A 10,722-nucleotide genomic window follows, 5' to 3' on the forward strand; every position below is an offset into this window, starting at 1 on the left:
ATGACTTTTCCCAAGAGAGTGGGGCCAGCTCAATTCTTGCATCTGTCTGGTCCTTCCCTGGACTCCCACCCTTGCCATCTGACCTGCTGCCTTCCAGACCATCCTTAACACGGAGTGATCTTTCTGATACACACTGGGCTGTATCACTGATCTGCTCACAGGTTACAGTTTCTAAACTTCTGAGATCAACTTAGCCCCTGCTGACGTCTCCCACCTCATCTCTTGCCCCCCATTTCATAGCCTTTCCCATCATCCTGAAATTCCTCCATCTTTGTATGCATCATTCCACCCACCACAAGCCTGCCACTTCCCTTGGCTGCACCTAGCTTGCCTGTCACATCCAGCCTTTGTTTGCCAGCTTCCTGACCCAGCACCCAGCAGTGTCCCCACCATGTCCCTCAACTCCCGCACCTTCTATTTCTCCTGGTGGTAGCACTTAACTCATACTTGCTGTTTCGTTATCTGTACCCATCACAAGACTACAAACTCCTTGGGCAGGCTTGGGCTTTTGTTTATCACTGGGTCCTCACCAAATCTAGTACATTACTAGGACTACAGTCTTTTCCTAGGAATATGGGGACTGCTTTCTTCTCATCTCCCACACCTGTCTTTTTGGAGGTAGATGCTGAGATGGAGTTTGGGATGCAAGAAGTTTATTAGGGAGGCACAGCTGTGAAAGAAAGGGGGGAAAGAAGAACAGGCAGTAGAAGTCAGTGATGCATGCTCCATCCTCTCAGTTACTTTCAGTGATCACTTTAGTGCTGCCCCATCCCAGCCTTTGCCTTTGAAGGGAACCGAGCATCATCCCTTGGTTATGGACCATTTCACGCTAGACTTCAGGGAGATGACCCTGTACCCTGTTTATTAACACTTGTCCATGAAATTTTAATATTTGGGTTATGATATTATTAAAATAATTTGTAATATAAAAAAGTGCTGGATTTAAGGATAAAAGGGACCTAGGTACCAGCTCCTCTGCATAGTAATTGTGTATTCTGAGGCAACTTACTTAACCTCTGAATTCCATTTCTCTACCTAACAAACAGAATAATTACTCACAAGGTGGTCATGAATATTAACCATTATTGTATGCTAAACAGGTTTTTTAAATGATAACTTCCAACACAGATGTAAAATGGTAACATTAATAGTAACAGGATTACTAATAATAGTACAGTGGTACTTGGCTTGGGTGAACATTCCAGTATGGGTATGTTGAAGAGATTTCAAGCCTTTGTAATGACCTTTTAATGAATATATTCAACCTAGTCAAATGTCTTACTTTCTTTCTCAGAGTAGTGTTCAGTGTCCTTTCAAATGAATCATGTAAATAATTAAAATTTGAAACAAAATCTATTAGCTTTCTCCTCCGCACTACTTTTTCTTCTCTTTGAGGGCCAATCGTGGTTCTCTCATCTGTTACCTTATCTCAATTTGCCATGAATGTGAGGATTTAGTAAAGCAATTTAAATATTTGAGCAAAGGGAAAATTTAGAATGACTCACAAGGACAGTAACTGATTTATCTTTTCAACTGCAGTCTGTAACATTCAAGAAGCCGATGTGATTTTCTTTTGTGATGGCTCTGACATGGTATCTGATTCAGACTTTGTTACCATGACAACTTTCTTGTCAGACTTAATTGATAATTTTGACATTCAGTCTCAAAGGATGAAAATTGGGATAGCACAATTTGGGAGCCGCTACCAAGAAATTATTGAGTTGCAAAACTCTCTGACTAAAACCCAGTGGAAGTCTCGAATCCAAACTACGACGAAGAGCAGCGGGTCTCCACGAATGGACTTGGCGCTGAAACAAGTGAGCGTTATGTTTGAGCAATCCGCTGGTGGGAGAAGGAAGGCTGGTGTCCCTCAGACTTTGGTGGTTATCACATCTGGGGGTCCCCACTATGATGTGACAGAGGCAGTGAAGACCCTGAGAGAAGATGGCATTTGCATTCTGGCTTTGGGCATAGGAAAGGTTTATAAGGAAGAGCTCTTGTCGATAACGGGCAATTCTGAAAAAATCATCACTTTTAAAGACTTTGATAAACTAAAGGATGTGGATGTGAAAAAAAGAATGGTCCGTGAAATCTGCCAGAGTTGCGGGAAAACCAGTGAGTGCGCCCTTGCTCTTTCTTTGTTATTATTTGATTGCAGCTTCCCAGTTGTCCATTTCCCAAGGTGTCTGTGGGTGAGTCCAGCAGAACACGTGTGTGGTGAGAATAGACATCTCCTCTGTTTCCAGAAATTGAGATCGGTCAGCCTCCCTCAGAGACAGGGGAAAGGGTGCAGAGGCTGGAGGAGGCCCTGGGTTGTGTCCCCTGGTCAGCCCTGCCCCCCAATGTAATCCAGTGGTTATGCTCCTCTAACACCTGGAACTCAGCCTCCTATTTCTACCCTCTCTGCTTCTGGAAGTCCTAGAGCAATGCCCTGCATCCCACAGGAAGTAAGTAAAATAAACATTTGCTGACTGGACGTTTTCCTATTTTAGCTTTGTTAAACCATCTTGTAAGGGATTCAGTGTGCGTGTGGGTGTGGGTGTTATCCACCTGTGTCAGATGTGTCACACATCTGTACATTTTCTTCTTTGAATGATGGCATTCATATAATCATAACATAGTAAAGATATGAATTGTCCTTGGGGATTATTTAATTTCCAGAGTTCACCAATGCTGTTGGCTACAAAGGCCGAGTGGGTCATGGAAGTGAGTCAAGTGGGCAGGGAGTGAAGAAAATGAACGCAGAGCCATGGCTCACCTGATGAGGATGTCATTCTTTAGCTCCAGCTGCGAGTTGCTGTGTGGGACTCAGGTTCTGTACACCTGGGGCTGGGAGTTGGGAGGACAGAGCAACATCGAAGGATAATATTTTGTGGAATTTGCACAACAGGCAGAAATTCCCCAGAGAGCTTCTGTTTCTAGACTCGTTATGATGAAAGCGACTTCTTTTACAAAACACATTGGTTTTTCCAAGCTCTCTATTGGGGTGCTCACTGGGGGCAGATGACAGTGGTGGAGGAGCCTGGGACTGGAATCAGAACGCCAGGGTTCCCACTCTGGTTCAGCAGCAGCAACCTCCATGCATGACCGTCTCCTCGTGTGTAAAATGAGCAACTGGACAGGGTCAGGGGTGACCAAGTGGCAACTTGTAGCTGAATTGAGGTTGTCCTATTTGGTGTTGACAGCTTCTTAATTAATTGATAACTTTTACAAACTGGAGATATAGCATTAAAATGCAGATTTCAGGTTTCTTTTTGAAAAATCAGACAATGTAACCACATTAAAGCCCCATTTCCCACATGGCTACTCTCAGCTGGAACTGAATGGTGAACAGATGTGTCATTGCTCTGCATTCATTTTCTTATTCCCTGCCCACTTGACTCGTTGACATTACCCTCCTGGCCTTTGCCAGCATCTGAGTTGGTGGCCTCTGGATTAAATAAACTCTAAGGACAATTCAAATATTTAATGTTATAATTATATGAATCATAATATGTCATCATTAAAAGAAGAAAATATGCATGCACACACATGAGGCCAGCCACTGAGAATAAGACTAAACCATGATTAGACTTCAAACAGTCACTGAAACATGTAACATTTGAACAGGACATGCAAGGGTGGGGAGGGGGAGGGTGAATCTGTGCTACATGTTGACTGAGCAGCCAGTATTTTCCTTCTTGGACACTTTTGGGTCCTAGAGACCCTCCAGCCCTAGACCATGACTGCTTCCCCTTTTCCTGCCCCATCTGCCCTTCCTTGCTCCTGTCTGCTCATTAATTTGGCCTTATTTCCCTTGGTCTCCAGACTGCTTTCTGGACATAGTGGTCAGCTTTGACATTTCCACTCACCTGATGGGGCAGCCATTATTCCATGGCCACCCCCAGCTGGAGTCATACCTCCCAGGCATCTTAGAGGACATTACCTCCCTCAGGGGTGTGAGCTGCGGGGCAGGCACAGAGGTACAGGTGAGCATGGCCTTTAAGGTGAACAGTGACCAGAGTTTCCCTGCCAAGTTCCAAATCTACCAGGAAACAATATTTGACAGCCTACTGCAAGTCACCGTCAACGGGCCAACTCACCTGAATGCACAGTTCGTGCAGTCCATGTGGGACACATTTAAGGATACGTCTGCATCCCGAGGACAGGTATCCATGTCACATTCTAGCTCCCATCTCCATACTCTTGTATTGGTTTCTCCCTCCCAGTTATATGTTTTGTTCTCATGTCATCCCATTCTATGCTTTCCTCTTTCTCTAGGTATTACTCATCTTTTCAGATGGTCTTGGGGGTGAAAGCAAAATAATGCTTGAAGATACATCGGACAGGCTCAGGGAAGCAGGTAAAGTTGAAATTGAAAAAGTAAATGATGAAGCATGGAATCTGCTGAACAAATCTGTACCTACTAGGGAGCTCTGGAACTTGGGATTTGCCTGGCCACTTGAAGCAACTGCTGCTGGTGTCCTGCCCAGACCCCCTTGACCAGCTGCCCACTTATCCCCCAAATGCTGCAAAAGCTACAGCCAAGTTCTTATACCTGTGACCTTCTATAGATGTGTGCCCTTGGCTGAACCCAACAGTGACCTGATGCTTGGAATGGGGGTTGGGGTCACACATCCCACCTGAGGGATGGGAGTAGGGGTAATTATTGCAGAGGGATACAGAAACCCAACACTCTTGGTTGAAGTGGGTCAACTCTGGTATAGCCTACACTCCAGGGACCCTCAGGAATCAGACCCAGGTGAGGACTTTACTGAGACACATCCTTGCTCACAACCTCCCCTTCCCTTTCCTGCTTCTCTCTCTCCCTCTGTAAGCCACTTACACACAGATTCCTGTCTCAGATTCTGCTTCTAGGGAACCTAAGACACTTCCTACTGTGTCTGATTTTCCATGGGAAAGATTGCAACATGGATTTTGAAAAGCACTTCTCACCATACCTCCCCTGTCCATGTCACAGTTTCAGAAGAGCTGGGAGCTAAGTGCAGAAGCGGAGAGTCACATACAGAGACAGGAGGCAGGCAGGTGACCGGCAGGTGGGGCATGTTATCGGAGGCTTCCTTGGTGTAGCCCTTGTGGCTTCCAGTGTTCAGCTTCCATGGAAACTCCCAGGGGCCATAAATGTCCTGGTTGTGTCACCTTCCCTTCTTGAATCCCTACTATACATTCCCACTGTTCTTAGAATATCAAATTCCTTCATATGGCCTGTGAGGCTTTACAGGATCTGGCCCCACTTCCCACTCAGCTTTACCTGGCTGCTCACACTCTGTTCCAGCATCAGAACTTTTTCCATTCTCCCTCCAATGTCCTTTTCAACCACACCCTCCTCACCCTTGCATGTCCTCTTTCCTTCTGCCTGGGACTCTCCCCACTCTCAGCTTCCCCCAAGTTCTTCTCACCACCTCCCTTCTCTGGTTCTTTCCCTTGACCAACTTCCATTCATCCTTTAGGATCAGTCTAGACATCAGTTCTTCGCAGAAACCTTGTGTGACCTTCCAAAACCGAGTTAGGAGCTTCTTCTTCAGACTTTTGTAGCATCCTGACCCTCTCCCTGGTACAATTATTAATACATAATAGGCTCCTAATAAGCAAATATTTGTTTAATGAAAGGAGAGAAAGAGTAAATGGACCAGCGAATGAATTAATGAGTGAGTGAATGGGTGAATAAATGAATAAATGAATTCCTGGGTATGGCCAGGAGTTCAGTTGAGACTGGAATCACCCTGGGCATTCCTCAAGCTTCCAGGGCCCACCCAGCTGCCAAGGTGTTTGGCAGTGGAGATGATTTAAGAGCTATTTACATTCTATTTACAAATTTTGTAATTAATTTACAAATTAATGTAATTAATTTACATTCAGAAAAATTCATAGTTCATAGCAGCACTATTTACAATAGCCAAGACATGGAAACAACCTAAATGTCCATCAACAGATGAATGGATAAAGAAGATGTGGTATATATATGCAGTGGAATATTACTCAGCCACAAAAAAGAATGAAATAATGCCATTTGCAGCAACATGGATGGACCTGGAGATTATCATACTAAGTGAAGGAGATCAGACAGAGAAATACAAATATCATATGATATCACTTTTATGCGGAATCTAAAAAAATGATACAAATGAACTTATTTACAAAACACAAATAGACTCACAGACATAGAAAACAAACTTATGGTTATCAAAGGGGATAGTGGTGGGGGAGATAAATTAGGAGTTTGAGATTAACACATACATACAACTATGTATAAAATAGATGAGCAACAAGGACTTACTATATAGCACAGATATTGATCTATATTCAATATCTTATAATAGCCTATAATGGAAAAAAAATATATATAACTGAATGACTCTGCTGTGCCCCTGAAACTAACACAACATTGTAAACTAACTATACTTCAATTTTTTAAAATGGTGTAAAAAATAAATTTAAAAAAGTTACTAACTACCATGTTAAAAAAAAATTCAGAAGAACTGTGAAGATGAACAATATCCTTTCTTAAAAAATTGCTTTCAAATGCCCCAGAACTGCATTAAGATTGGTGGTAAGGAATTAAACACAGTTTTCTGCTAGTGTTTTTCTGTAAGATTTCTTAGATTTCAGGCTGAGGTCAGGAACCATTGCCTCATGTGTGTACTGAAGATGCAGACAAAGAGCTGTTGGGTTCTTCAGTATCAAGAACACTCCTTTCTCTTATTTTTCACCCCTTTTTGATTCTTTCATTCATGTTCACTGAATGTAAATAAGATGGGCTTTCCTTCTTTTTTGTGTACAATTCCTGGGGTTTTATATCTGTTGTATTTACTGCCTAGGACTTGACGCTTTGCTGGTGGTTTCCCTAAACTCAACCTCTCATGATGAGTTTTCCAGCTTTGAATTTGGAAAAGGATTTGATTACAGGAATCACCTGACCATTGGAATGAAAGAATTGGGCAATATGTTATCACAGTATCTGGTGAGTTGCTGAAGAAAAAAAAAATATTATTCAAAATGCCCTGGGAACATTGGAATTGGAATTGGAATCCTGATGAGTATTCCCAAAGATTCCCTCGTTTGCCCTAAATTCAGTTACATGGTCTTTAGCATATGAAAAATTGTGAAAGCCCAGAGCATTGTTTTTTGCTTCGCCATGCCCTTTCATCCCTTGTCATCTCGCCAAATGAATGCAGAGGAAGCTAAAATCCAACCAACCCCTAATCAAATCAAAAGCCCCCAACAGTTTATGCTGCAGAAATCCCAGGAGACAAAAGCTGTCAACTAGGAACCAACCAGTCTTGTGCACACTTGGCCTGTGGCCATCTGTGTAGTGAGTGCCTCTTCTATAAATAGAGGTCATTTCCTTGGAAAAGGTATGTCGCCAGTGCAGTTGCTGATCTGGTGCTCTCTCTTCAGGGTTAAGTCAAAAAGCACCTCTTATTCTCCGCAGCCCCTCACCCAATGAGAGAGGACAGGCTGTAGGTGGTGAATTATGATTTATGTCAATTCAGTTCTTATGTGATGAAGTTCCTCACCATAGTTGCTCACTCATTTTTTCTTTTTCCCAGGGAAACATTGCAGAGAGGACTTGCTGCTGTACGTTTTGCAAATGTTCACAGACTCCAGGACCTCAAGGGATCCCAGGACCAAAAGGCTTAAAGGTGCCATTGAGTTGTGACATGCTTTTATCTAATGGGCTTTGATTTGGTGTAGGTGGAGCTGAGATTGAGTAGTTGGGTTTGCAACCTTTGCTTGATACTGATGTAATTACTTTGGGCCATTTGTGTGACTTCTATGGTGTAGGAGCCAGATCAGAAGGGCTCACATTTTTAAAAATATATATTTTATTGAAGTATTAATTTACAATGTTGTGTTAATTTCTACAATACAGCAAAGTGATTCAGTTATACATATATACACATTCTTTTTCATATTCTTTTCTATTATGGTTTTTCATGGGATATTGAATATAGTTCCCTGTACTATATAGTAGGACCTTGTTGTTTCTCTGTGTTATACAGAGTAGTGTGTATAAGCTAATCCCAAACTCTTAATTTATCCCTTCCCTCCTTCCCCTTTGGTAGTATAAGTTTGTTTTCTATGTCTGAGTCTATTTCTGTTTTGTAAATAAGGTCATATGTATCATTTCTTAGATTCCATGTATAAGTGATATCATATGATATTTGTCTTTGAGTTACTTCACTTGGTCTGATAATCTCTGGGTCCGTCCATGTTGCTGCAAATGGCATTATTTCATTTTTTATGGCTGAGTAATGTTCCATTGTATAAATATACCACATATTCTTTATCCACTCCTCTGTTGGTGGGCTTTTAGGTTGCTTCCATGTCTTGGCTATTGTGACTAGTACTGCTGTGAACATTGGGGTGCATGTGTCTTTTTGAATTAGAGTATTTTCAAATATATGCCCAGGAGTGAGATTGCAGAATCATATGGCAACTCTATTTTTAGTTTTTTGAGGAACCTCCATGCAGTTTTCCATAGTGGCTGCACCAATTTACATTCGCATCAACCGTGTAGGAGGGTTCAGAAGGCTCACTTTTGTTGCTACTATTAAGAATGATTCCCTTTTCTCTTATGTGTCCTTGGTGTTGTTGCTCCTTGGCTTTGCAGTTTACACTTTTGCACATTAGACAGTTTGAAAGGTGTCAAGAGGTGTTAGAAATGGTGGGGAAAGTTGTGCTTCATCAGCAATAATACGTGATTGAACTTCAAAAAGAACATAGCACTGCAGATTAATAGCCCTTAAAAAAAGATTATGAAAGGTCAATTACACAGCAATAACATAGATAAATATATCGTGGTATTTTCATTCAGTAGAATGCTCTAAGGTAGTGAAAGTGAATGAACTACAGCTACACATAACAACAGGGATAAATTTTACAAACACAATAATGGGCAAAAAAAGCAAAACACAGAAAAGTATGTATGGTATGATTTCATTTACAAAAAGTTTGAAAAGAGACAAAACTAACCCATAGTGTCTAGGGATGAATGATTAAGTAGTGAAGTATTTTTTTTTTAAGTCCAGGAAATATTATCATAAAAGCAGGAGTGTGTTCCCAGGGGAGGAGTGAGGAGTTGTTTGTGACTGGGGTAGCTGCTGTGTCTGGGTACCAGCCATGTCCTATTTCTTGGCCTGGGCGGTGATGACACAGATGTTCACTTCATAATAATTAAGCTGTACCTTTATATTTTATTTACTTTTATGCACTTTTTAAATGCATTTTAGATATCACAATGAAAAGGAGCCTGGGCTATTTTATTTTAAGAACTCAAACACAATTCTTGCTCCTCAGTGCTGCATTGTCCATCCTTGTGAAAGGATAATTGATCAAGGACCTCCCTTTAGGTCCTTGTTGTTTATCTGCTTTATACACAGTAGTGTGTATATGTTAATCCCAAACTCCTAATTTATCCCTCCCCTTGACTTTTTACTAAGTTACAGTGTTTTGTTTAGCACAGTTTCGTCTCTTATTATGTTGCTTGGTACTAGAATTCTATTCCAAGAGCAAAACTCCCCAGTATACTGAGCAGACAGTGCGGACCTGTGTTAGAGGGTGAGGAAAGCAAACCTTAAAGGAAATCCTTGCCAAAAATAAACCACGAGGCAGTTAAACACAGAAGGAGAGATGATAGCAACTTAAATATGTGTAACCTTGTTGTTGAAGGGCTTATTCTTTTTTAAGCTCTCAAAAAAGCAGAAGAAAGTAAAATGATCTCTTTGGAAATGTTATCAATTTGCCTGCTGAAAGGGTCCCGGTGGCCACCACTGTCCTCCATGCAACCCCCCCTGGCACAGGGCTGACCCTGAAGCCCTGAGCTGCACTGGGTTCCAAACTCAGCCTCCTGTAGGTATCAGGAGGCCACCTCTGCAGAGGGCTTCAGAGCCAATAACAAGGACAAAAGCCAGCCCTAGAACTTGTCCGACTCTCTTCACACTCACAGCCACACCTGCAAAAACCACAACCAGGTTGGAGGGAGGGTCTTGCCTAATGTACCAAGTTTGAGTTGATGGAAGATGACTAAGATTGAATTTTCTCTCTTTCCTCCCAGGGTCTTTCAGGTTTGAAAGGCAGCAGAGGACACAGAGGAGAGGAAGGAGACCCTGTAAGTTTTTGTGACCCACTGCCCACCATACTTACTGATTTCCTTTTTTCATAAAAGAAGCTTTATTTTCCATAAGGGATAATGGGGTTTTGTTTATATATTTTTTGTAGTTTGGGGGGAGGGGGAATGGGTTGCTTTTCTTTTTTTTTCCTTTTCCTTGTCTTAATCATGAGGCACTTGCTAAACCTACTTTTTGGGAGAAGGAGGGAGCAGGCTCACCTACATTTTGCCTGGCACAGTTTTGTGGGTGGCAGGGAGCTGGGCATCCTCTTTCCTGCCCCTGCGCAGGGTGAAGCTGGATTATTTGCAAGGGGCTCTCTCTGGACCTGCAGCCCAGTGCTTCGGACATGGAAATAGAAGCCGGCAAAGCACCCCCTAAACATGGTGTTGTGGTTCCAAGCCACATGTGGTTTTCGAATCTCAATCTTTGGCCCCCAAACCAGAACTCTCACTTGGTTCACCAAATTATAAAAATGGATTTGGAGGAACTGAAACCACTTAGGTGGCTCCATTGGGATAAGAAAAGCTTAGGAGACATCCAGCCTGCATCTCCATCCCCTTAGAATCCTTATCTGCACAGCAATTTGTGATTAAAAGTATAGGCTCTCAGG

At 42.3% G+C, this 10,722-nt stretch overlaps 1 protein-coding gene across 1 annotated transcript in view; it reads left to right on the plus strand.

Annotated features, from left to right (window-relative positions):
- Positions 1-10,722, plus strand: part of COL6A5 (collagen type VI alpha 5 chain) — a 106,208-nt gene that overhangs the window by 22,626 nt on the left and 72,860 nt on the right. Inside the window, exons 7-12 of the mRNA XM_024747790.1 lie at positions 1,540-2,115; positions 3,808-4,148; positions 4,261-4,342; positions 6,819-6,961; positions 7,551-7,643; positions 10,058-10,111. Coding sequence (XP_024603558.1) covers positions 1,540-2,115; positions 3,808-4,148; positions 4,261-4,342; positions 6,819-6,961; positions 7,551-7,643; positions 10,058-10,111 — 1,289 coding nt within the window. The remainder of the gene's footprint in view (positions 1-1,539; positions 2,116-3,807; positions 4,149-4,260; positions 4,343-6,818; positions 6,962-7,550; positions 7,644-10,057; positions 10,112-10,722) is intronic.

Source organism: Neophocaena asiaeorientalis, unplaced genomic scaffold, assembly GCF_003031525.2.
Source record: "Neophocaena asiaeorientalis asiaeorientalis breed wild unplaced genomic scaffold, Neophocaena_asiaeorientalis_V1.1 scaffold33, whole genome shotgun sequence".
In the NCBI taxonomy this organism is placed as follows: domain Eukaryota; kingdom Metazoa; phylum Chordata; class Mammalia; order Artiodactyla; family Phocoenidae; genus Neophocaena; species Neophocaena asiaeorientalis.